The 25,806-nt window shown below is 67.8% G+C and overlaps 1 protein-coding gene across 2 annotated transcripts; it reads left to right on the forward strand.

The window, feature by feature from the left end:
* AEBP1 (AE binding protein 1) lies at positions 1-25,755 on the forward strand. 2 transcript variants are annotated; one of them, XM_075911064.1, is made up of 22 exons: positions 2-952; positions 5,838-6,269; positions 10,323-10,388; positions 12,551-12,622; positions 12,905-12,976; positions 13,709-13,798; positions 14,768-14,857; positions 16,982-17,071; positions 17,439-17,528; positions 17,817-17,891; positions 18,218-18,327; positions 18,424-18,563; positions 18,917-19,001; positions 19,207-19,351; positions 19,790-19,878; positions 20,256-20,379; positions 21,087-21,283; positions 21,497-21,676; positions 22,667-23,015; positions 23,955-24,094; positions 24,172-24,271; positions 24,672-25,755. In XM_075911064.1, exons 1-22 carry the CDS (start codon positions 694-696, stop codon positions 25,271-25,273), a joined length of 3,597 nt encoding a protein of 1,198 aa, XP_075767179.1. In that variant the 5' UTR covers positions 2-693; the 3' UTR covers positions 25,274-25,755. The 2 variants fall into 2 exon arrangements, with proteins under 2 accessions (XP_075767180.1, XP_075767179.1); XM_075911065.1 differs by lacking the exon at positions 10,323-10,388 and having other exon boundaries at positions 1-952.
* The last annotated feature ends 51 nt before the right edge of the window (positions 25,756-25,806 follow it).

Here is a 25,806-nt window from a genome sequence, read left to right on the forward strand (position 1 = left end):
TCGGGAAAGGGGAAGGGGAAGGGGAGGCTGCCCTGGTTCCCCCGCGGAGCCAGACCTCCCTCCGCCTGCCAGGCCTTCGCTCCCACCGCAGTAGGGGAGAGGGGAAGGCGCCTGCTGCTGCCGCGCTCCGGGAAGCGACCAGCCCCCCGCACACTGGGCTCCCGGCCGCGGAAGGGAACCGGGAGCTGGACCCCCTGGGGCACGGGGAGGAGCCCGGCGCCGGCGCTGGCTGCAGGGCTCGCGTGGCGGATTGCCCCGGTGCCCACGGCCCGCCTGGACCCCCCACTTGCGGCTGCGGAGGGGGAACCTCGCCAGGGCGGCGCAGGGGCCTGCTGGCTCCCGGCCCTTGGCCTGCTGCCCCGCACTTCAAAGCTGGCGCAGCCGCAGCCTTCTGGTGGGAATTAAGCCCAGCTGCGCGGAGCCGCATTCTTCGGGGCTGGCTCGGCCCCCTCCGCCCCCCGTCGGCAGCGCATTCCTCCGCCCGCTCCGGAAGCCCCACAGCCGCCCCGTTCCGACGGCTGCGCTGCATCTGCCTCCCGGCTGCTGGTCCCGCCGGGGAGTCGGTGACAGACGCCCCCCGCCCCGGGCTGCCCCCCCCGCCCAGCCCCGGCGCAGCCGCCCGTGGGCCAGGTGAGCAGGCCGGGGGTTGCGTGGCCAGCGGGGCCCCCGCCCGCCCGGGGGCTGGAAGCTGCCATGGGGCTCGGCGGAGCCGGCCGCCTGCCCCTGCTCTGCCTGCTGGTGGGGCTGCTGAGCCCTGGCCCCGGGCAGCCCCAGACGGTGCTGACGGACGACGAGATCGAGGAATTCCTGCAGGGCTTCCTGCGGGAGGTCAGCCCCGAGGGCGAGGAGGACGCCGGGGGCCGGGGGCTGCAGGAGCCCCCCGAGCCCCAAGGGAGGCTGACACCTGCGGGGAAGGACAAGGCGGCTAAGCCCCCCACGGGGGTGGAGGAAGGTACGTGCTAAAGAGCTGCCCCGTGGGGCCAATTCTGCCCGGCTCCCTTGGGCCCGATCCTGCCCTGCCTGGGCCTCCTAAGGGCTTGATCCAGCCCTATGCAGCCTCCTTGGGCCCAACTCTGCCTGGCCCTCTTGGGGCCCGATTCTGCCATGTCCACCCCCCCTCGGGGCCCGAGCGCCTCCAGCCACAGGGGTGACTGGTACCCAGAGGTTTGGTGGCAGGACCTGGGCCGGGGCCTGGGATTGGCTCCTGCCCAGAGCAGCCCCCAATCCCCTTTCCTGTGAGTGCCTGGGGCAGAGAGCACAGCGTCCCCGGGGCACAGCCAGGGGACCCCTGGGGCAGATCCCACCCCCCACCCCAAGCAGAGCCCAGTTCTAGGAGAGCGGATCCCCGTGTGGATGGGGTCTAGCCCGGCAGGAAAAGAGGAAGTGCAGAGACTGGGGAGCTGAGTCCTGGGGTCCCCTCCAGACAGTCGCAGTTGGGGGGGGGCTATGGAGGGGCGGTTACCCTGGAACCGGGGGGGGGGGCGTCACAGGAGTAATCCCAGGTCAGGGTCTGAAATATCCCTGGGGCAGACTTGCGAGGAGAGACAGGCCCACACCCTGGAAAATCAGGAGCCTGGAAGGCCAGGGCTTAACAGAGTGATAAACATGGGTGGCTTTGGCTGTTGTTCCTAAGTGTGTGTGTGTGTGTGTGTGTGTGTGTGGTTCCGTCTGTGCGTGTGTGGTTCCGTGCATGTGTGTGTGTGATTCTGTACATGCGTGTGTGCGCATGTGTGTGTGGTCCCGTGCATGCATGGGTGTGTGTGTGTGGTTCCGTGCATGCGTGCGTGTGTAGTTCCGTGTGTGTTTCCATGCACATGTGGGTGTGTGGTTCCATGCACGTGTAGGTGTGTGGTTCCATGCGTGGGTGTGTGGTTCCGTGTGTGTGTGGGGGTGTTTCTGTGCATTAGTGTGTATGTGTGTGTGTGTGTGGTTCCATGCATGTGTGGCTGTATGGTTCCATAAGTGGGTGTGGTACCGTGCATGTGTGGGTGTGGTTCCATGCATGTATGTGGTTCTGTGCATGCGTGTGTGTGTGTGTGTGTGTGGTTCCGTGCGCGTTTGTGTGTGATTCTGTGCGTGTGTGTGTGTGGTCCCATGTGCATGTGCGGTTCTGTGCATGCATGTGGGTGTGTGGGTCCATGCACGCGTGGGTGTGATCATGCCTGCTTCAACTCCCAGCCGTAACACAGCTCCGCAGCGCTGCCTTTAGCCTGCCCCAAGCCCTGGCAATCCTGCCCCTCCGTGCTGGGGGCAGACCCACGGCTGAAGCTCCCGGGGTGAGCGCAGCGTGACGCCCGCCGCACGGGGCGTGGGAAGTGTTGAGAACTGGGAAGTGTTGAGTTTTCAGTGAATGAAATCAACCCCCCAAATAATTTGATTTTGGAAAAGGAGCCCTGCACAGTCCCATGCACCCCCTCCTGCTCACGGGAGTTGTAGTCTAGGTGCCTCGTCCTTCCATTGGCTAATATGGGCCCAGCCCCCTGGTCTGACTACATCTCCCATGATGCACCCCATGTTCCCTTATTAGGGTGGAGCATGGAAGTCATGTGGCTGCGGAGCATCATGGGAGATGAAGTCCCCGGGGGAGCTTGGCCCCTGGAAGAGAAGAGGGGAGCGAGGCTACCCCTGAACTACACCTTCCAGGGGGCACCGCAACAGCGTTTCAGGGTCCCAGTATTGCAGGTTTAGGGCACTGAAGCTGCCCCCCCCCCCCCCAAGGAAATAGGCTTTGTGCAAAACAACAGCTGAGTGGAAAAGAGCAAATTTCTGTGCGGTCTTGTTGGAAAACTTTCTGTTGGCCCCTAGCTCCCTCCTCCCTCCCTCCCGCATCCTGCGCTCCTTGGGGAGCCCCCCGCCCGCCTCCTGGGACCGCACCAGCCCCCCGGGAGCCCCCTCAGGGAGTCCCCTCGCTCTGGGCCCCAGGGCCCCCACTCCCAGAGGCAATCGCGCCCCCCTGTTCTCCAGCCCAGAGCGACTCCCAGCCGGCGTCACATGGGAGGGTCTGCTGAGCTTTGAGCCCAGCACAGGATCCCTCAGGCCTGGCCCCCCTCAGCCCCGCACGTCTGAGTCTGCCCTGCAGCCAGGGGGGCTCTAGCCCGTCCTGCAGCCCCCTGCTCCCAGCCCAGCCTCCGATCCCCCCCAGCAGCCTCCAATCCCTCCCAGGGCCAGGTAACAGGGTCACCTGGGCCCCCTCTTCTCCCCACCGCCCTTTGTTCCCCCCGGGCTGGGACCCCCCCGGGGCCTCTCTCCGCAGCCCATCGGCCTCTCACTGGCCAGACCCGACCGTGCCTCCGAGCTGGGTCTCCTGGTCACCAGGCACCGGTCGCTCGGGGCTCCAGTTCTGTCCCTGTAACAACAAACTCCCCCCTCCCCTTATTACACCAGTAACCCCAGGGACACTGAGTGCCCCCCCCCCCCCGCAGGCAGCCCCTTTGAGCCCCCCCAGTTCCTCACAGGCCGCCCTCTCCAGCCCGTCAGCTTTTCCAGGCCAGCAGAGGGTTTGGCTGATGGCCCAGGGGCCGAGGTTTCCTTGCTTGGCGGCTGCTGGTGAACAGCCTGCACCCCGGTCGGGGCTCACTCTGTTCTGCTCAGCCTGTGAGGCTATGCTGCCTTCTCCAGGGAGGGGCCACACTCCTGCTCGGGACCCCCAGTAGACTGGGGAGGCCTGACAGCGCCCCAAATAGGCTGGACAGAATCCTGTCACCCAGGGCCGGGCTCAGAGCGAGAGTAGGTGCCTGAAGAGGGGTCCTGTTCATCGAAGCAAGCGTTAACTCTGGAACCTAGTGATGACTGCAGCATTGCTTTCCTAGTGGATCATTTTGTCAGACACCTGCAGCTCACCTGCTTCATCATGGTCACTGGCGTGTTGGTACCGACTGGGTCCGGGGTGGGGACAGCCAGTTGCTGCTGAGGTTGCTCAGAGGCTGGCGTTCCCTGATAGTCGTCCACGTGGATGGCCATGCAGGAGAGATTCCAGTGGTGCCCAGCTGAGTAGCAGAGTGTCCACAGCACCTACAGCCTGCACCATGAGTTTCTATTGAGGGTGCACATCCGCACATGCCTCGGCGCAGATAACAAAATTCATTCTGCACGGGGTTGGGAAAAATGAGAGGGAACATTGACAGGGGATGAGGAAATCAAACTCCATCTGGGCCCAACGTGGGGCTACACCCAGGGGGTGAGGAAGCAAGGAGGCGCCGGGAGCTCTGCACGGGGGACTCGCTCTTCTCTGCAGCCTGCCCCGGGCATGTCAGTGCAGCAGGGTCATGTGCGTGTCACCCCTCCCGGGGGCGCTGGGCAGGCAGCGGGCACTGAGGATGCTGGGGAAATGCTGCCCACCCCTCCCCCGCTCCCCAGGCACGGGCGTGGATCCAGAGCCCAGCCCAGGATTGGGCCCGCCCTGCTCACGCACCAGAGGATGTGGGAATGCTGCAGCTCAGAGCTTTGGAATGAGCCTGTGGCTGCCGCGGAAGACGGGGCCGTTCCTCAGCAGCCTCCTCTCCTTCCCGCCAGCCACTGAGTCACGGAGCAAGGCCCCCCCGTCTGGCTGGACCTCCCCAGCGCCCTGGCCCCCAGGGTATCGGGTGCCTGGGATGCCCTCTGATCACGGGGGCATGCGGGCCAGGGCATTAGCAGAGCCACATTCCCATGCTGCCCACCTGCCCGGCACCCCCCTCTCTGTGTCCATCTGGCTGTGCCCCAAGGTGCCGATAGCTGTCATGGGGCCAGATCAGTGGGGCTGGGGCTGGGCACATATGCTCTTCCTCCCTCCTTTTGGGGCTGGCTTGCTGCCCGCCCTGGGGAGGGGGTGTCATGGGGTGCGGGGGAGTCCCCAGGCCCTGTGCCCCCATCCACAGCCAGATGGCAGGGCGAACAGAACGTTTATTCTAAACCCCTTCTCTCATCCTAACCCTGCTGAGACTGACTCAGCTCCAGCCCCGCCGTCTGGCAACTCCTATGTCTGGCCCTCAGGTGCAGGGTTCCCTTCTGCAGTGTTGCTGAGCCCAGGACAGCAGGACTCACACCCAGCACAAGAAAGAACGCAGTCCCCACTAGGGTGCAGGGCGGATTGTGCCCAGAGGCCAGGGGGAAGATGCAGGATGGCCGGAGAACATTCCCAGAAAGCAAACCTCCTCCATAGAACCGTGGGAATTGGCCAGGGGACCTGAGAGTTCTCACCCCTTCAGGGAGCAGAAACCATTGTCAGGAGCCCGGTCTCCAGGCAGGAGGACGGGGGGTTCGAATCCCCCGCCCCCGTGGCGAAAGGCAGGGCGCGATGCCCACAGAGAACCTGGTTAATCGTTCGGTTTGCAGACCGGTTTCGCCAGCTGCGTGACCGATTTGATAGGGCGGCCCAGGCTCCAAGCAGCAGAAGATTTAGAACCGGAAGATGCTGGGCTGCGTCTGTGTGGAAGTGGTGGAGAAAGCGGGCAGCCTGGGACATGGTGTGGGGGAATGGCAGGACCCCGGGGGAGCTAACGGCTATGGGCAGATGGGTGCGGTGCTGACAGGGCTGGGTGCCCAGTGGGCTGCGGGCATCAGAAAAGCCCAGCGGGCATTGCTGAATGTTCTGCTGAACGGCAGGGCTCCAAGAGAGCGTGGCTGAGTGTGGCGTCAGGCACTCCTTGGGGCCCAGCTGAGTGGGAGCAGGTGACCCCCAAGGCCTGATGGACAGAGGCCTGGTGCTCATGCAGGGGGCAGGTAGCCCCACAGACCCTTGGGGAGACGGGGGGGGGGGCTAGCTGGTTTGGTTGGATGGCATTACAGCCTCATAAGGCGTCCAGCTGGGTGAGGGGTACCCAGAGACCAGCCTGCACTGATTCTTTCCTTTAATACAGGGGCAGCTGTGACGGTCAAGGAGAAACCTAAGAAAGGGAAAAAGGAGAAACCCCCCAAGCCCACGAAGAAGCCAAAGGAGAAGCCGCCAAAGGGCTCCAAGAAAGACAAGGAGAAGCCCCCCAAGCCCACCAAGAAGCCCAAGGAGAAGCCCCCCAAGGGCTCCAAAAAAGACAAGGAGAAACCCCCCAAGCCCACCAAGAAGCCCAAGGAGAAGCCGCCCAAAGCCACCAAGAAGCCAGCTGGGGGGAGGAGGCCCGCGGTGCCGTCCCCTGCCCAGCCCTACGAGGAGGGGGACGAGTTCCGGCAGCCGGAGAGGCCTCTGCTCCCCTCGCCGGCTGAAAAGGATTCCGACCTGCCCGAAGCCCCCAGAGTCGCCTCACGCGATGACGAGGAAGAGGAGAGATCCCGGGTGTATGGGGAACGGGACAAAGGTAAGTGCCACCTGCCCTCAGCCCTCCTGGCCTCGCTCCTCTGCCTGCTGCCCCCCTAGAGCCCCTGGCCCCAAAGGCAACCCCGCCCCTTTCCTACCCACAAAACGGCTCCTCCCCTGCAGCAGGAAAGCAAGCGGCCCCCAAGCAACGAGCCGCATGGCCAGTCTGAGCAGCTGTGGGAGATGTCTCGGGGCATCGGAACGGTGTCGGGTCACTGCGTCAGCAGCGTCTCCCGGCGTTGTCGCGTTCCTGGGCCCGCTGCTGCGGTCGCTGCCTCGGCGGCATAGCGGCGTGGGGTTTCCGAGAGGCAGCGGCCGCGTGGTGGAACGGGTGCTTCGGGGGGGCGATGGCTCTTTTCCGCGGCACGTTCGGTGCCGCTGCTCTCCCCAAAGGTCGGGGCCGTCGCTCCAGGACTCCTGAAGATCACTCGGCCGTCGCTCCCTAAGATTCGCTCGCCCCGTTTGTTCGCCTCGCCACCCAGAGTCCCCTCTGTGGGATTCTTATGAACATCCAGGGCGAGACCCTAAATTGCCTCCCGTAAACCAGCTCGCTGGCATCTCATCCGCAGCCGCACGAGCTTCATTCGTATCAGCCAATCGAAAAATGCAAATCTGGGCAGGCGATTGACAGTATCAGTCCTGATGGCTTCCTTGGCAGTCTGCAGACTTTGCACTCGTCCATTTTGGCCAGGAGGGGGAGGGGCTGAGGTGCCGTTTCCTACGATGTCTCTCGACAAACAGTTGGCCCTCCACGGATGTGAATCAGATTCTGTTGTCGCCGCCTGCCTGGGAGTGCCTGTCCCTGGAGAGCTGGGGCCTAGCCAATGGTCCCTCTAATCTTTTCATCCCCATGTGGATTTTTTCCAACCATGTGCGGAATAATTTTCTTTCTATGTGCACCGAGGCATGTGTGAATGTGCACCACCAGGAGAAACACAACCCTAGGTGTGGGCGCGCTGCTCATCCTTTGGGCGGCACTGGAATCTCTCCAGCACATGGCTTCCAGGGAACGCTGGTCCCAGCCCACGGTGCACGGCAAGCCCGTTCGGATGGGCGCCGTGGCAATCACCACTATCTGGCCGTCCAGTGCTGCCCATGTGGATTTGCTGCCGGGGGAGCTGACCTCTCCCCGGGAAGCTGCATTCGTGGATGGCCTTGAAGTTTCTTCTGCCTTTCTCTCCGTTGTCTCAGCCCCTGCCCACCACCCAGGCCTCTTGGCCAGACTCTGCATTTTTGCAATTCCCAAATAGCCATCAAACTCTTGCAACACGCGGGCACTGGGCCCCAGAGGAGCAACCAAGGCCACAATCCCAAGAGACGCGTCATTTGAGGAGGGCCAGCTGGACACAGCTGTGTGTGGGCACCAGGCCATCCACGCCCTGGAGTGGCGGTGCTGACGCCAGCACCCAGGGGCTCTGCGGGGTTTGTGGATCCTGGCTGGGTTCGGTGTATGCCACCTTGAACGGACCCGCCTGGCTCCGGGGCCACGTGCCTGCTGCTGCCGCTAGGGGGTGGTCAGGGGCCGTGCCAAGTTAGCGCTGAAGCTCCGTGGCGGAGCGGAGACGTGGGGGGGGAGGGGGATTGTCTTCCGCTTGTTCTGTGGCACGTACATTCCACTGTCCTGCAGTAACCCCATAGGTGTGCCTCAGTTTCCCTGGGCTCTGCACCGGTCCCTAGAGGAGGGTGAGACAGCCTCCCTCAAATACACAGCGGGCCGATGGTTTTTTGAACCTGAGCCAGGGACGGGAGTGCGACCAGGGGACACCTTTTCCCCAGGAAGCGGGACAAAGGCTGGAGGAGGGGCCGGGCGCGTGAGTCAGTCGGGGCTGGGCTGGGATGCAGGGAGGGGTCAGAGGCCTTGGCTCTGGGCCTCTTTCCCCAGGCCCGGCTGCTCCTGGTTCCTGTGCTGACAAGTCCGCTCTACGCTGCGTCCCTGGGAACCAAAGACTCCCCTGTTCTCTCTGCCGGCCGAGAGCCACCTCTAGACAGGCTCCGGGAAACGCCTCCCGCTGCCGCGGCCTTCCCCCCGGGCCAGGGCTGCTGATCCGCACGCAGGAGCCAGCGACCTTGAAATCCCCCCAGCGCGGCCCGGCCTGGCCCTTTCCACGCCAGCAGCCTCTGGGCCTGTCCGCACCTGGGGCCGCATACGCGGGGCCGTCTGCGCAAAGCAGGAATCGCTCCCTCTTGTAAGGCGTTGCTGCCCTCCGGCCCAGGCTGCTTCGGGGCTGGTGTCCAGGCGCTTTCGTAAATCTCCGGGCCTTTTCCGAAATCGACGCAAATTAGGCGCCTAAATAACGTGGAGGAATCTGGGCCTTTGTGCCCTGCTGCCCAGGTGAGCAAGGCCCGGCCCTGCCATGTCGCGGCAGAGGTTTGACGTGTGCGCCATGTTCGGTGTGCCCAGCGCCGTCCCTGCCGGGCACCCAGCACCTGCCCCCAGGGGCTGTCCCCAGCATTCTCCGGACTCCGTACTGTCCCCGGCGAGCTGACCAAAGCCCCCGGGCTTGTCCTGCCGAGATGCGTTTTGCAGATCCCCTGCTGGCACCCCAATTTTTTGCAGCTTCTTCAGGCTTTGTCCCAAGGGCCCTGCGCACGGAGGGGCTGTTTGCCGCAGCAGGCGCATTTGGGGCTGAACTCCTGGGTATTCGGGGCACGGCTGGATCAACCCTACAGCAGCTCCCGGCTCTTTTACCCGCCGTCTCCCTCGCTAGTGCAATCCCTGGTGCACCCCTGAGGGTTAAACCGGACTCAGTCACTTGCTCCAGCTCCAAACCACACGGGAACATAATACCCCACTTAGCGCCCTCCAGCCTGGCTGCGCCGTGCGCTGCCGCGACCCAGCTGCCCGGGCGGGACGGTCTCTGGTTCTAGTTGTGAAGCGGAAACTCTCCGCGGCGCCCAGCGGTTTGGGGGGAGGCGATGGGGGAGAATTTCCACCGGCTCAGCAAACGCCTGCTGAGGAAGAGAAGCCGGCGGGTGGCGCTGCAGCCTCCCCCTCGCAATCAAGCCCCATGAAGTCGCCACCATTGTACCAGCCGCCCTCCCCGGGGCCCTGCTCCGCCACAGAGCCGGCCCATCCTCCCCCACAGCCCGGCGCGTTGACCCCTTCCCGGCGGGCCCAGCTCCCTTGGCACTTTGTCGCTGGGCAGCCGGGGCTGGTGGCCTTTGCCCCACACGCTGGCCAAGGAACAGTGCAGGCCTAGGGGTGCCTCAGCCCCCTGCTTGTTGCTCCAACCAGAGCCAGGCCCTGGCTCCGGAGCAGGGAGCACCCGAACCCTGCCCCACAGGGCTCCGGGGCTCACCCGCCCTGCGAGGCTCCCTCCCTGGCTGGGGCACCATCCACCTGCAGGGGCCAGCACATAGCGAGCATACGCTGCCTGGTGCTAAGCACCCCCCCCCCCCCGGACACTGCCCCTTGCGACTGGCCGATCAGCCCCCCGGAGGGTCCCCAGCACCTGCCCCTGGGACTGTCCCGTCCCCGGGTCCCCAGCACCTGCCCCTAGGACTGTCCCCCCCCGGGTCCCCAGCACCTGCCCCTAGTACTGTCCCCCCCCCGGGTCCCCAGCACCTGCCCCTAGGACTGTCCCGTCCCCGGGTCCCCAGCACCTGCCCCTAGTACTGTCCCCCCCCCCCGGGTCCCTAGCACCTGCCCCTAGGACTGTTCCCCCCCCCCGAGTCCCCAGCACCTGCCCCTGGGTCTGTCCCCCCCCCCCCCGGGTCCCCAGCACCTGCCCCTAGGACTGTCCCCCCCCGGGGCCCCAGCTCCTGCCCCTAGTACTGTCCCCCCCCCCGGGTCCCCAGCACCTGCCCCTGGGTCTGTCCCCCCCCCCGAGTCCCCAGCGCCTGCCCCTAGGACTGTTCCCCCCCCCCGAGTCCCCAGCACCTGCCCCTGGGTCTGTCCCCCCCCCCGAGTCCCCAGCACCTGCCCCTGGGACTGTCCCCTCCCCGGGTCCACATGCAGCCTGCGCCCCTGCCATGCAGCTCTCCCCACAGGGCTCAAGGGTGTGTTGGTCCCAGTCCCCGCCCAGCACTCTGACCTCCTGCCCTGTGTTCCCAGCGGGGCGGCCAGAGGAGCCGATGGAGCCGAGCTGGGCTGAGGAACAGGAGCCGGGCAGCCGCCAGCGTGAGTGATTCAGAGGCGGGGGGGGGGGGGGTCTGCCCCTATCGCAAGGGTGCCCGGGCACTGGGGCAGCCCCATTTCCCCAGGACCTGGTCCAGGCTGCGGCTGGAGCAGCTCAGCCAGTGTCGTGGGGGAACAGCATGTGGCCCAGAGTGGGGGCAGTGGGCACGTGGGCAGGGGCAGCAGGAGCCATGAAGTGAGTGGGCAGCTGGGCAGGGGCCATGCAGTGATCGGGTGACTGGACAGTGCATGGGCAGAGGCAGTAGAGGCCATGCAGTGAGTGGGCGGCTGGGCGGGGGCAGTAGAGGCCATGCAGTGAATTGGCAGCTGGGCAGGGGCCATGCAGTGAGTGGGTGGCTGGGCGGGGCAGTGCAGTGACATGCAGTGAGTGGGCAGCTGGGCGGGGCAGTGCAGTGACATGAAGTGAGTGGGCAGCTGGGCAGGGGCAGTAGGGCCCATGCAGTGAATTGGCAGCTGGGCAGGGGCCATGCAGTGAGTGGGCAGCTGGGCGGGGCAGTGCAATGACAGGCAGTGAGTGGGCGGCTGGGCGGGACAGTGCAGTGACAGGCAGTGAGTGGGCGGCTGGGCGGGACAGTGCAGTGACAGGCAGTGAGTGGGCGGCTGGGCGGGGCAGTGCAGTGACATGCAGTGAGTGGGCGGCTGGCCGGGGCAGTAGGGCCCATGCAGTGAATTGGCAGCTGGGCAGGGGCCATGCAGTGAGTGGGCAGCTGGGCGGGACAGTGCAATGACAGGGAGTGAGTGGGCGGCTGGGCGGGACAGTGCAATGACAGGCAGTGAGTGGGCGGCTGGGCGGGGCAGTGCAGTGACAGGCAGTGAGTGGGCGGCTGGGCGGGGCAGTGCAATGACAGGCAGTGAGTGGGCGGCTGGCCGGGGCAGTGCAGTGACAGGCAGTGAGTGGGCGGCTGGGCGGGGCAGTGCAGTGACAAGCAGTGAGTGGGCGGCTGGGCGGGACAGTGCAGTGACAGGCAGTAAGTGGGCGGCTGGCCGGGGCAGTGCAATGACAGGCAGTGAGTGGGCGGCTGGGCGGGGCAGTGCAGTGACAGGCAGTGAGTGGGTGGCTGGGCGGGGCAGTGCAGTGACAGGCAGTGAGTGGGCGGCTGGGCGGGGCAGTGCAATGACAGGCAGTGAGTGAGCGGCTGGGCGGGGCAGTGCAGTGACAGGCAGTGAGTGGGTGGCTGGGCGGGGCAGTGCAATGACAGGCAGTGAGTGAGCGGCTGGGCGGGGCAGTGCAGTGACAGGCAGTGAGTGGGTGGCTGGGCGGGGCAGTGCAGTGACAGGCAGTGAGTGGGCGGCTGGGCGGGGCAGTGCAGTGACAGGCAGTGAGTGGGCGGCTGGCCGGGGCAGTGCAGTGACAGGCAGTGAGTGGGCGGCTGGCCGGGGCAGTGCAGTGACAGGCAGTGAGTGGGTGGCTGGGCGGGGCAGTGCAGTGACAGGCAGTGAGTGGGCGGCTGGGCGGGGCAGTGCAGTGACAGGCAGTGAGTGGGCGGCTGGGCGGGGCAGTGCAGTGACAGGCAGTGAGTGGGCGGCTGGGCGGGGCAGTGCAGTGACAGGCAGTGAGTGGGCGGCTGGGCGGGGCAGTGCAGTGACAGGCAGTGAGTGGGCGGCTGGCCGGGGCAGTGCAGTGACATGCAGTGAGTGGGTGGCTGGGTGGGGCAGTGCAGTGACAGGCAGTGAGTGGGTGGGTGGGCGGGGCAGTGCAGTGACAGGCAGTGAGTGGGTGGCTGGGTGGGGCAGTGCAGTGACAGGCAGTGAGTGGGTGGCTGGGCGGGGCAGTGCAGTGACATGCAGTGAATGGGCGGCTGGGCGGGGCAGTGCAGTGACAGGCAGTGAGTGGGTGGCTGGGCGGGGCAGTGCAGTGACATGCAGTGAATGGGCGGCTGGGCGGGGCAGTGCAGTGACAGGCAGTGAGTGGGCGGCTGGGCGGGGCAGTGCAGTGACATGCAGTGAGTGGGCGATTGAGCAGTGCCTGGGCAGATGCAGTGCAGTACCATGCGTTGAGCGGATAACTGGGCGGAGGCAGTGCAGTGCAGTGCAGTGAATGGATAGCTGGGCAGTGCCCGGGCAGGGATGGCTGCAGAGGCCCTGGCGCAGTGGGAAGAGGCCTGGCCAGAGGCCCCCTCCCAGCTAACGGGTTTTCTTCCTAGATGAGATCCATGAGCCCCCGACGGAGCCGTGGGAGCCCGGCAGGGAGGACTGGAGGCCGGCGCCTGACCCTGGTGAGCGCTCGCCAGCAACATGGGGCCTGCCCCTGCCCTGCCCTGGAGCCCGTCACCCTGCGGCGTGGCCTGGGAGGGTGGGCGCGTCTCCAGCCCTGGCCCAGCCTGCAGGAGTCCGTGGCCCCTCCCTGCATCTCTGGGCAGCGAGACGCTGGGGGTCTGCGCTGCCCCCTCCCGCCCGCTGCTCGGCGCCAGCCTGACGCAGCAGAGAACAGCCCCTGTCCTGCCCCCCATCGGGCCCTGGTGCCTGCACCCGGCGACCGCGTCTGTCTCTCTCCGCAGAGATGACGCAGCCGCCCGAGCCACCCACGCTGGACTACAACGAGCAGATCGAGCGGGAGGATTACGAGGACTGTACGGAGCTGCGCCCGCCCCCCTGACCCACCCTCCCTGGCTGGGCCCCGCCCCACGGGGACAGCCCTGCCCTAGAGCAAGTGAACCCAGAGATGGCCCCCTCCCACACCTGCCCAGAGCCCCCGATGCGCCCCGTGGGCGGGCAGCTCCCCCCAATGCCCCCGACGCCCAGTGCCCGACACCCAGTGCCCGAGCAGAGCCCCAGGGATGCCTCCTAAACACTGGGCCCACTCTGTCCGAAGGCCCATGGGGCCTGACCCTCCACCAGGCCAGAGGGCACCACTGGATTTGGGGCAGGTGTAAGTCATGTTCAGTGCCAGGCGGGGGGGATTGGGCCCCCGGTGCCAGGCGGGGGGGATTGGGCCCCCGGTGCCAGGCGGGGGGGATTGGGCCCCCGGTGCCAGGCGGGGGGGATTGGGCCCCTGGTGTCTATGCAGGGGCGGGCACCAGGGCTGCTGGAGGGGCTCGCTGCTCTCAGGGATCCGCTTTGCTCTCTCCCTTGACCCCCCCTTGCAAGAGTGAAGGGAGACCAACTGCTGAGGCCAGCCCTGCAGCTGCTGGCCAGGCCCGGGGGGGGGGGGGGGAGGGTGCCACCTTCCCTCTCACCAGCCCTGTCTGGATGCACCAGCCCCTTGCCCCTCGTGCCATGTGGTGCCCACCACCCAGCCCAGGAGCAGGCCCCTGGCTAGACCCCCCGGGGCAGCAGGCCAGTGACAATCTACGCCCCCCCAGTTGAATACGTCCGGCGGCAGCAGAAACCCAAGAAACCTCCGAGCAGGAAGAAACCCGAGCGGCCGCCGCCGGAGGTGGAGGAAAAAGCAGGTACGTTTCCTTGGCCCTGCATCTTCCCCCGCGGGGCAAGGAGGGGCCTCGGGGGCAGGGGGGAGTGAGCAGCCACGGGATGGGCCCGAGCTGCCCTGCATCCGTGCAGGGGCTGTTGTGGGCCCCGGCACCGGACCGGAGGAGCAGCCCGGGGCCCCCTTTTTTATACCAAAAGACACGGGCGCGCAGAATTCACGTCCCCTGCAGATTATTTCTCCTCCACCCCCCGCAGAAGAAGGGCGTCTGCTGGGGAGGTGCTGCAGTTGCACATTTTGCCCAGCAGGGGCTGCTGTGGTGCCAGACAAGAGGGCAGCTGGAGGGGGCACTTTGGCCTCACCCCCCCATGAAGGTTCCCATGGCCTGGGCTCTCTGCTCCACCCTGCTGCTCGGGCGTCGGGCTCCGCTGCACAGGGAGCCGTGGGGCAGGGCCCCGGGGAGACTGGCGAGGCCCAGCTAGACCCTTAGACTCTGCTCCTGTCCCTTAGCCGGGCACAGGGGGCGGGCTCAAGTCAGTTGTGGGAGGGGCCAGATATGCTGATCGCGCTCTCCCCAGTAGACCCACCCGCCCTGGGGACCAAGGACCTGCTCGGGCGGGGGGGGGATGGGGTGCTTCCACACCAGGGCTATCCTGACCCCCTGAAAAGCCCCTGCAGGGGCCCGTGTGCTGCAAAGGGGGCATTTGGGGCAGCCCCTCAGGTTGGCCACAGCCTGCGGCAGGGGCTGCCGAGTGGGGCAGGGACCTGTGGCCGGGTTCGCCCCACAGCAGCTCGCCCCACGGGCCGAGCGCCCTGTAATGCCGCCGAGAGACGGGGGGTTGTGGAGCAGGGCCTGGACCACGATCTGACAGGGCCCCCGAGCATTGGCCCCGCCAGGCCTCTCCTGAGCTGAGCCCCCGGCCCTGGCAGCTCCCCCACGGGCACCTGTCTGGGCCCAGCACCCCCGGGCTCACGTGGCCCCTCCCTCCCCCAGAACTGCCCCCGGAGCCGCTCCCGGAGCCGCCCACCGAGAGGGACTACGACGAGGAGTTACCACTGCCGCCATTGCCGGACTACGACGACAGTGAGTGTCGGCTGCAGCGCGACAGGACCCCGGCCTCAGCCCTCTGCCCCAGGCCTCTGCCTCCTCCTGCCCCACCTCCTGCCGCCCAGCCACCTGCCCCAGGCCTCTGCCTCCTCCTGCCCCACCTCCTGCCGCCCAGCCACCTGCCCCAGGCCTCTGCCTCCTCCTGCCCCACCTCCTGCCACCCAGCCACCTGCCCCAGGCCTCTGCCTCCTCCTGCCCCACCTCCTGCCGCCCAGCCACCTGCCCCAGGCCTCTGCCTCCTCCTGCCCCACCTCCTGCCACCCAGCCACCTGCCCCAGGCCTCTGCCTCCTCCTGCCCCACCTCCTGCCGCCCAGCCACCTGCCCCAGGCCTCTGCCTCCTCCTGCCCCACCTCCTGCCGCCCAGCCACCTGCCCCAGGCCTCTGCCTCCTCCTGCCCCACCTCCTGCCGCTCAGCCCTCTGCCCCAGGCCTCTGCCTCCTCCTGCCCCACCTCCTGCCGCCCAGCCACCTGCCCCAGGCCTCTGCCTCCTCCTGCCGCTCAGCCCTCCACCCCAGTCCTCCGCCTAGTCCTCTCTCCTCCTGCCCCCCAGCCTCCTGCCCCAGCACCCTGCCCTAGTCCTCTGCCTCCTGCCCCAGCACCCTGCCCTAGTCTTCTGCCTCCTGCCCCAGCACCCTGCCCTAGTCCTCTGCCTCCTGCCCCAGCACCCTGCCCTAGTCCTCTGCCTCCTGCCCCAGCACCCTGCCCTAGTCCTCTGCCTCCTGCCCCAGCACCCTGCCCTAGTCCTCTGCCTCCTGCCCCAGCACCCTGCCCTAGTCCTCTGCCTCCTGCCCCAGCACCCTGCCCTAGGCCTCTGCCTCCTGCCCCAGCACCCTGCCCTAGGCCTCTGACTCCTGCCCCAGCACCCTGCCCTAGGCCTCTGACTCCTGCCCCAGCACCCTGCCCTAGACCTCTGACTCCTACCCCAGCACCCTGCCCTAGTCCTCTGACTCCTACCCCAGCACCCTGCCCTAGTCCTCTGACTCCTGCCCCAGTACCCTGCCCTAGTCCTCTGACTCCTGCCCCAGCACCCTGCCCTAGTCCTCTGACTCCTACTCCAGCACCCTGCCCTAGTCCTCTGACTCCTGCCCCAGCACCCTGCCCTAGTCCTCTGACTCCTACCCCAGCACCCTGCCCTAGTCCTCTGACTCCTGCCCCAGCACCCTGCCCTAGTCCTCTGACTCCTGCCCCAGCACCCTGCCCTAGTCCTCTGACTCCTGCCCCAGCACCCTGCCCTAGTCCTCTGACTCCTGCCCCAGCACCCTGCCCTAGACCTCTGACTCCTGCCCCAGCACCCTGCCCTAGTCCTCTGACTCCTGCCCCAGCACCCTGCCCTAGTCCTCTGCCTCCTGCCCCAGCACCCTGCCCTAGACCTCTGCCTCCTGCCCCAGCACCCTGCCCTAGTCCTCTGACTCCTGCCCCAGCACCCTGCCCTAGTCCTCTGACTCCTGCCCCAGCACCCTGCCCTAGTCCTCTGACTCCTGCCCCAGTATCCTGCCCTAGTCCTCTGCCTCCTGCCCCAGTACCCTGCCCTAGTCCTCTGACTCCTGCCCCAGCACCCTGCCCTAGTCCTCTGCCTCCTGCCCCAGTACCCTGCCCTAGTCCTCTGACTCCTGCCCCAGCACCCCGCCCTAGTCCTCTGACTCCTGCCCCAGCACCCTGCCCCAGGCCTCTGCCTCCTCCTGCCCCACCTCCTGCCACCCAGCCACCTGCCCCAGCTCTGTGTCCGCTCTCCTCCTCCTGCCCTGCCTTGCCCTGCACCCAGGAACCACTGGCCTTCCCCTCCACAGCCCGGCCCCCGTGTGAACCTGCTCCCACCCCACCTGGCCTGCCTGCCACCAGCTATTGCAGCTCAGGGCCTGGACTGGGGGGGGAGATCTGGTTTGCCCTTCCCAACAGAGGCCCCTCCCCAGCTAGAGCCAGCAGCCAGGCGATGCTGGGCAGGGCTGGGTCCTGTGGGGCCGGATACCTGGGTGCCCGCCAGCCCAGCTCCATGGCCTGTGGCTTCTCTGGCAGAGCCGGTCCCTGGTATGTTCTCCCCACTGTGTCCCCTGGGGTGCGGGCGTCCAGCCGGCCCCTCAGCGCCCCCCTCTCGCCCGCAGTGGAGTACGGTCTGCCCCCCCCCAAGAAGGTCCCCGGTAAGAAAGAGGGCGAAGGCGAGATGGAAACGGACGAGGATCGACTCAAGCCACGTGAGGAGGGGGCTGCCCCATGGGGTGGGGCTGGACACGTAGTGGGAGGGGCCGGGCTACAACCATGTATGTCTGTTCATACCACCGTCCAATCACATCTCACCCAGTTACACTGTGGGAGGGTCTGGACACGTGGGGGTGGGGCCAGGCAAATTGTGGGCAGAGCCAGGCACAGGGGGCGGGCTCAAGTCAATTGTGGGAGGAGCCAGATATGCTGATCGCGCTCTCCCCAGTAGCCCCCCTGGCCAGGTGGGTTCCCTTCTTCCAGCTGGCCCTGGCTGCTACGGGGGGATCCCCAGGGACCCCCAGCCCAGTCTAGCCCTCCCCCCGGCTCACCGTGGCCTTGACCCCCCCTCGCCGGGTGCAGGGAAGCCCAAGAAAGGTGGCAGCAGCAAGGAGGAGACGGAGGCGGAGACGGACGAGGACAAGTGGACGGAGAAGACCAAGGAGCGGAAAGGTGGGTGCGGAGCTGCCTCCCCACAGCGTCCTCTCCGGCGCGGGGCTGGTCCCAGGGGCACCGTGCCCACAATCCCCGGCAGACTCTGGTCCCCCCCCCCCCCCCGGTCTTCCTCTCGCCACCCAACTCCCCATGCCCCCGCCACGCTCTCCGGCCCTTCTCAGCTGCCCGGGGTGCCAGGCAACAGGCCCCTGTCCCGCCTCCTCTTCATGCCCCCCTGCACCCTCTGAGCCTGCCTGGAGCAGGGGGCCCAGCCTCAGCCAAGCCCCCCTCCCCCCCCCCCCGCAGGGAAGCCGAAGAAGCCGGGAGGGAAGAAGTGGGAGCCGGATGAGGACGAATGGACGCCCCCGGAGGAGAAGCCAAGTGAGTGACCCAGCCCCTCCCTTCTGGATCTGGGACCCCAGGGCCCAGCCCGCCAGCCAGGCAAAGGGGGGCAGCCAGGTGCCCCCTTTGGAAAGCGGGGGCAGGGTTCATGCCCGAGCAGGGGGCTGCAGGAGGCTGGTTTGCCCAGGGCGGGGAGATGCAGCCAAGCCTCAGCACCTCTGCCGGATTGGTACCCACCCGGGCGGGAGGGCCCGACTGGCACCTGCTGCAGGGGGCAGGGAGAGAGCCCCCCCCCGAGCACTGAGCTGGGGAGAGAGGGCAGCCCTGGCCTGCCCCTCCCCCGGTCACGGCCCCCCGCCTTGCAGAGTGCTCCCCCATCGGGATGGAGTCCCACCGCATCGAGGACGACCAGATCCTGGCCTCGTCCATGCTGCGGCACGGCCTGGGCGCGCAGCGCGGGCGGCTCAACATGCAGGTAGGAGCAGCCCCAGCCCCTCCCCGCCTAGGCCCCCTGCCCTGGGGTCACTGCCCCCCTCCCTTGGGCTCCTCTCCCCTGTCCCTCCACCCCCAGGCTGGCTCCAACGAGGACGATTTCTTCGACGGCGCCTGGTGCGCTGAGGACGACACCCGGACCCACTGGATCGAGGTGGACACCAGGAGAACCACGAAATTCACGGGGGTCATCACACAGGGCCGGGACTCCCAGATCCAGTACGTACGGGTCCAGCCTGGGGGGGATGGGCCATGACTGGGGGTCCCAGACCCAGTCCATACAGCCCAGGGCTGGGGAGGGGGTCCCAGATCCAGAAGGGAGGGGCTGGGCCACAGCCAGGGGGTCCATGTGTTTCCAAGTGGGGCTGGCACTGGGGGAGGACTGGCCCCGTGCCCGGGGGCTGGCGCTGTGGGGCCTGGGCCCCCCTTTGCCAGTGCCACTGGGATTCCAGCCTGTGCTGCTTGGCTGTCCTGAGCCGGAGCGCCCTGAACTCCCCTCACCCCCTGGCCTCCCTGCCCCGGCTGCCCCCAGCTCACCGGGTGCTGAGTCCCCTCCGCTCTTGTCTCCTCAGCGATGATTTTGTCACCGCCTTCTACGTGGGCTTCAGCAACGACAGCCAGAACTGGGCCATGTTCTCCAACGGCTACGAGGAGATGGTACGGCCCCCTCGGCGCCCCCCTACCCCGGACTCCTTCCCTGCAGCCCTGCCCCCTCCCCGGACACTGCAGCTGTGACTCGTGTGTCCGTCGAGGCTGGGGGGGAGCCCAGGCTTGGGGGGCACTGGCAGCGCATTGGGGGGCAGCACACAGGGTGGGTGTCCTGGTGCCGCGGCTGATGTGGCCTGTCGGCCTCTCCCTGCAGCTCTTCCACGGCAACGTGGACAAGGACACGCCGGTGCTGACGGAGTTCCCGGAGCCCGTGGTGGCGCGCTACATCCGGGTGTACCCGCAGACCTGGAACGGCAGCCTGTGCCTGCGCCTGGAGGTGCTGGGCTGCCCCCTCTCCAGTAAGAGACCGGAGCAGGCGCGCCCGCCGGGGCCTGACGCCTCCGCAGCTGCCCAGGGCGTGCGGGGGCGGGAGGGACGTGACGGCTGGGGCAGAACAGGCATGAGAGCTAGGCTGGGCAGGCTGCCGCCCCCAGCTCCCCCAGCCCCCCGGGGGTGCCCAGGAGCCACCCTGCCCAGGCAGAGCCCTGCTCACCTGGAGCCTAAGGGCTGGTGCCACCCAGAGCCCTTGGCAGTGCCAGCCGGGCAGCTGTCTGGGAGGGTTCTGCCAACCCCCGCCCATGCCAAGCCATGCAGGGCTGTGCCCCGCAGAACAGCCCGAGCTGCCCCATCCCGGTGCTGGGGTCTTTGCCCTGCGGCCGGGCAGCACTGGGCCCCCTCTGGCTGCAGCCCGGGCGGGTCCTGGCCGCGCCCCTGACCGGCCCCTCCACCCTTCCCAGCCGTCAGCAGCTACTACAGCCAGCAGAACGAGGTGACGTCCGCCGACAACCTGGACTTCCGCCACCACAGCTACAAGGACATGAGGCAGGTGCGTGCGGCCCTGGGACGGGTTCACCCCTCGCCCTGGCTGGGCGGAGCCGTTCAGGGCACGGAGCACTGCTCAGCCATGGCTCCCGGGGCCCTTCCAGGCAACCCCCTGCTCCCTTGGGCTGGTTGGTGCTGCCCCAGCCTCCTGCCCTCAGGGCAAGTGCCTGCCCTCAGCAGCATCTCCTGGGGCTCCAGCCAGGCCCCACAGCTCGGCCTGGGCCCTGGCAAGGCTCCCCCGCCACTGGCCGTTACACCGCTGGCTCAGCGCCTCCTGGCTGCGCCTGACAGCATGAGCCCCCCAACGGGCCCTCTGCCCCTGCCCCGGAGCCCCTGGGGGAGGCAGAGCCGGCCCCCCTACCGCCTCCCTGCCCCCTGCAGCTCATGAAGGTGGTGAACGAAGAGTGCCCCGGCATCACCCGCATCTACAACATCGGCAAGAGCTCCCGCGGCCTGAAGATCTACGCCATGGAGATCTCGGACAAGCCGGGGGAGCACGAGCTGGGTGAGGCGGGGCCTGGCCGGGGGCACTGCTCCCTTGCCTGCTGGGGCGGGAGGGGGGGCAATGGGGCAGGGGCTGTGGTCCCATCTTGGCCGTCTCCAGCCTGGGGATTTCAGGGCAGCAAAGCACCAGCCCGTACACAGTGAAAGGCCAGGAGCTGGCGGCACCAGGGTCCTCGGTGTTGCCTGCCAGCCTCCGGTGTGCCCCCAGGGAGCGGAGGGCATCGGGCCTGCTGGTCTGGCAGGGACCAAGTGCCTAGTGGGGTGCTAGGATGCTGCCCCACAGCCCCTGTGCGGGGGGAGGGAGGAGGACCCCACCCCAGAGTCTGTGCTTGGTGGGCACCCCGGGGCGGTGCCTGGGCCATGCTCGGTGGGCGTGCCGGGGGGGCGGTGCCTGGGCTGTATTTGGTGGGTGCACCGGGGGGTGCCTGGGCCGTGCTCGGTGGGCGCACCGGGGGGTGCCTGGGCCGTGCTCGGTGGGCGCGCCGGGGGGTGCCTGGGCCGTGCTCGGTGGGCGCGCCGGGGGGTGCCTGGGCCGTGCTCGGTGGGCGCACCGGGGGGTGCCTGGGCCGTGCTCGGTGGGCGCGCCGGGGGGTGCCTGGGCCGTGCTCGGTGGGCGCGCCGGGGGGTGCCTGGGCCGTGCTCGGTGGGCGCGCCGGGGCAGCACGCGGGCAGAGGGCAGCGCCGTGACCCCCTGCTCTCCCCGGCCAGGGGAGCCCGAGTTCCGCTACACGGCCGGGCTGCACGGCAACGAGGTGCTGGGCCGCGAGCTGCTGCTGCTGCTGATGCAGTTCCTGTGCAAGGAGTACCAGGACGGGAACCCCCGCGTGCGCAGCCTGGTGACCGAGACCCGCATCCACCTCGTGCCCTCCCTCAACCCCGACGGCTACGAGATCGCCAGCCAGGCGGTGAGCGTCCGCTCCTCGCCAAGGGGGCAGGGCCTGGGGGCCAGGAGCGCTTGGGGGGCCAGAAGGGGGAGGTGGGCTGAGCGGGCACGTGCAGGAACGGGGCAAGGGGAGACGTGAGTCTGTCAGCGCCATCGTGCCCAGCCCTGGGGGCGGGCAGGGCGGGTGCCAGCCACCGGGGACAGGCTGCTGAGCAGAGCGGGTCTCTCCCTGCAGGGCTCAGAGTTGGGGAACTGGGCGCTGGGCCACTGGACGGAGGAAGGCTACGACCTCTTCGAGAACTTCCCCGACCTGGCCAGCGTGCTGTGGGCGGCCGAGGAGCGCAAGTGGGTCCCGCACCGGGTCCCCAACCATCACATCCCCATCCCTGAGCACTACCTGGCCGAGGACGCCCACGTGAGTGCCCGGGGGGCGGGGGCACCCTGGTGCGTGTGCTGGCACCACCGTGGGATGGCCACAAGCTCTACCCATCCCCAGGGCTGGAGAGGGCAACACTGCGGGGCTGGCCGGGAGCCAAGCTGTGCTAGGGGAGCTCTTCCGGGGCACTGCTCAGAGGGCGAATTGCTGGGCCCTCCCCTGCAAGGCACCGAACCAGCCACCTGATCACCCCCCAGGCCAGCAGGAAGTCTCACAAGCAACCCCCTTAGAACTCCAGTGTTCCCTATGCCACAACCAGCACCCCCTCACTCAGACACAGCCGGCCCCCGCTCCTCGCACACACAGCCAGTCCCCCCCCCCGCTCCTCTCCCAGATACAGCCGGCCCCCGCTCCTCCCGCAGATACAGCCAGTCCCCCCCCCCCCGCTCCCCGCTCCGACACAGCCGGCCCCCGCTCCTCGCACAGACACAACCGGCCCCCGCTCCTCCCGCAGATACAGCCAGTCCCCCCCCCCCGCTCCCCGCTCCGACACAGCCGGCCCCCGCTCCTCGCACAGACACAACCGGCCCCCCGCTCCTCCCGCAGATACAGCCAGCCCCCCCCCCCCGCTCCTCTCCCAGATACAGCCGCTCCCCGCTCCTCTCCCAGATACAGCCGGCCCCCCGCTCCTCTCCCAGATACAGCCGCTCCCCGCTCCGACACAGCCGGCCCCCGCTCCTCGCACAGACACAACCGGCCCCCCGCTCCTCCCGCAGATACAGCCGGCCCCCCCACTCCTTGCACAGCGACCGTGTCCTTGTTAGGCAGCCGCCATCCTTGCCCCGCTGGCCTGACCCTGCAGAACCAGCCAATCAGCAGCAACAGTGATTTGCACCTTCCCATCAGATCTGAGCACTGGCAGTCGCAGTGGAGGTGCTGGGCAGGGCCCAGCCAACGCCAGGGCAGGTGGGGTGTCTCTGCCAGGGGTGGTGTGCGCCTACGAGCCCCAGTTCTGTGCCCGCCCTCCAGGTGGCTGTGGAGGCGCGTGCCATCCTCGCCTGGATGGAGAAGACCCCCTTCGTGCTGGGAGCCAACTTCCACGGCGGGGAGAAGCTGGTGTCGTACCCCTACGACATGGCGCGGCCGCCCCGTGAGGGCGAGGGAGCAGCGGCCATGGCCCAGGGGCCGGATGACTACGAGGACGAGAACCTGGAGGCGCAGGAGACCCCGGACCATGCCATCTTCCGCTGGCTGGCCATCTCCTACGCCTCGGCCCACCTCACCATGACCGAGACCTTCCGTGGGGGCTGCCACACCCAGGACATGACCAACGGCATGGGCATCGTCAGCGGCGCCAAGTGGCACCCCCGAGTGGGCAGTGAGTGGTGCAGCGGGGGGGAAGAGCACTGCACCCCAAAGCCTGCAACCCGAGCCCCCTCCTGCACCCCAGCCCTCTACCCTTCTGCAGCCGAAAGCCCTCATCCCTGGCTCCACCCCAAAGCCCCCCCCCAGAGCCTGTGCAACTAACCACATCCCTCCCTTGCTGCTTCTATGAGAGAGAGGCAGCAGGGGGGGGGGGGGAGCTGGTGCTGAGGGGAGCCAGCTTAAAAGCCAGTTCCCCCTGCACAGTCTCCACAAGGGGGTAGCCGGGTGCCTGGTCCCAGACGCTGCGCCTCTGCTTTTTAAACGGATTAAGAGCCTGCCAGTTCTTACTGCATTTGAAAAGCAGACGTGGGCGAGCTGGGACAGCTGATTCCGGCTCTCAGCGGCCCCCCGCTGCGCTTCAGCCTTGGGAACGTATCGAGAGCCTACCGGCTCATTTGAAAGGCAGAGCCGCAGCGGGGTTAGGGCTGGGGCCAGGAGCCGCTACCCCCTGCGGATCCCCCGCTTATCGACTAGTCGATGGAAATTCCGTCCACTAGTCGATTATTCTAAATGTAACATCCGTAACCCCAGCCCCTCGGCTGTTCTTAGGTGCCGCCTGCCCGCTGCATCCTGGGGCACGGACGGTTCACCCTGTGCAGGGGCTGGAAAGCAAGGGAGCCTGGCCCAGCTGGCAGGGCTCGCTGACCTGGCCTTTCCCAGCCCCCCCTTCTCGCTGCCCGGCCCGATGCTCAGCCTAGGGCTGCATGTGCCCAGAGGGTGGTGCCCCCGGCAGGGAAGGTGGCATCACTGCAGAGCTCACCCCAGGCCACGCTACCTGCCCCAGGGACCCAGCCGGCCCCGCACGAGAAGGGACCGGTCCCCCTGCAGGTGGCACGGGGCTGTGTCCGGCCCCAGCTCCCCCTGACGGCTCCCCCTCCCCTCTGCCGGCCAGGCCTGAACGACTTCAGCTACCTGCACACCAACTGCCTGGAGCTCTCCGTCTACCTGGGCTGCGACAAGTTCCCGCACGCCAGCGAGCTGCAGCAGGAGTGGGAGAACAACAAGGAGTCGCTGCTCACCTTCATGGAGCAGGTGGGCCAGGCCCAGCCGCAGCCGGGGGGAGCGGGGGTCTGCGGCCAGGCTGGGACTAACGGCCTTTCCCCTGCCAGGTGCACCGGGGCATTAAGGGGGTGGTGACGGACCAGCAGGGGGATCCCATCGCCAACGCCACCATCGTCGTGGGAGGGATCAACCACAACGTGAAGACAGGTACGGCCGCGCCTCCCCCCGGATGGGAGCTATTCCCTCCCCCAGAAGCACCAGGACGGGAGCTCTTCCCCTCTCCGCCCCCCGCAGGCACCCAGCCTCCCCCACCTTTTGTGCCAAACGCTTTGCCCTCCCCCATGGGCACCCAGCCTGTGCCCTCCCCCTGCACTTAGACCATAGCCGAGCTAGCAGGCATCTTGCAGCAGCTGTCCGCAAGCTGGGCAGCCCCGTGCAGCAGCCAAGGCTAGAGGTGCCCAGCCCCCAGAGGGGCGGGGGGCCCTGTCTGCCCCATGGCACGGCTCTGCAAGGCCCAGAGGGAAGCAGGGGGCACGCAGGCGAAGCCGCCTTGCAGGAAGTGCTCGGCAAAGCCCTGCCCCGCTCACCCCTCCCTGTGCCCTTGCAGCCAGCGGCGGGGATTACTGGCGCATCCTGAACCCGGGCGAGTACCGCGTGGTGGCCAGGGCCGAGGGCTACAACCCCAGCGCCAAGACCTGCAACGTCCTGTACGACATCGGCGCCACCCAGTGCAACTTCATCCTCTCGCGCTCCAACTGGAAGCGCATCCGGGAGATCATGGCCATGAACGGGAACCGGCCCATCCTGCGCATCCCGCACGGCCGGCCCATGACCCCCCGGGAGCGCATGCGGCTCCGCCAGAGGATGCGCCAGCGCATGCGGCTCCGCCAACAGATGCGCCAGCGCATGCTGAACGCCACCACCACCAGCACCGCCCCCACGCCGCCCCCCACCTCTGCCCTCCCCTTCAGCAGCACCACCTTTGCCCCCTGGAGTCAGCCGCCGCCCACCGCGGCCACCTGGGAGACCGAGACCTACACGGAGCTGGAGACGGTGACGGAGACAGTGACAGAGCTGGTGACAGAGCTGGAGACAGAGCGGGAGACCGAGCTGGAGCTGGAGACGGAGGCGGGGGCGTGGGAGGTGGGCACAGGGACAGCGCAGCCCCTGACCACGGCGGAGACCTACACCGTGAACTTTGGCGATTAGGAGCCGCTCCTGTTGCAGCTGCCTACGGCCCAGTCCAGACACTAGCGCCCACGGCCGGCCACCGTCTCGTCAGCTGCAGGCAGCATCATCTGCTTCTAGAGCCTGCGGCTCCGGGCAGCCTGCCGTCGACCCAGCACTCGCCCCCACCGGCCTCCTGCTTCCCTGCCAGGCTCTCACCACGCGGCTTGCTAGGAGCACAGGGGCACGCAGCTGCCCGCAAGGGGCTGGGCATGGGGGGCCCTGCCCTTCTGGGCAGGAACCAAGGGTGGCCCTTTGGGACAAGGCAGCACCAGCAGCTGGCCAGGCTCAGGGCGTGAGGGAGGGTTGATGCGGGGCCCGGCCCTGCCCCTCTGTACTGCCCAGCAGGGGGGGCTGGGACCCTCTCCGGGGCAGGCCCCAGAGGTGGGGCAGCGCAGCCCCTGGGCAGCTGGCGTCCTCCATGCAGTCCCTGTCATACAAATAAATCCAGCTACGTTGGTAAAGGTGCCAGCTTCGTCCTCTCGCGCCAGGCGGGCTCCCGGGAGGGGGAGGCT

Source organism: Pelodiscus sinensis, chromosome 28 (assembly GCF_049634645.1).
Source record: "Pelodiscus sinensis isolate JC-2024 chromosome 28, ASM4963464v1, whole genome shotgun sequence".
In the NCBI taxonomy this organism is placed as follows: domain Eukaryota; kingdom Metazoa; phylum Chordata; order Testudines; family Trionychidae; genus Pelodiscus; species Pelodiscus sinensis.

Coding starts and splice junctions, on each gene's coding strand:
- AEBP1 (XM_075911064.1), top strand. CDS start 694: ATGGGGCTCGGCGGAGCCGGCCGCCTGCCCCTGCTCTGCCTGCTGGTG. Junction 953..5,837: donor CCCCACGGGGGTGGAGGAAG/GTACGTGCTAAA, acceptor CCTTTAATACAG/GGGCAGCTGTGACGGTCAAG. Junction 18,564..18,916: donor GGCCGGGACTCCCAGATCCA/GTACGTACGGGT, acceptor TTGTCTCCTCAG/CGATGATTTTGTCACCGCCT.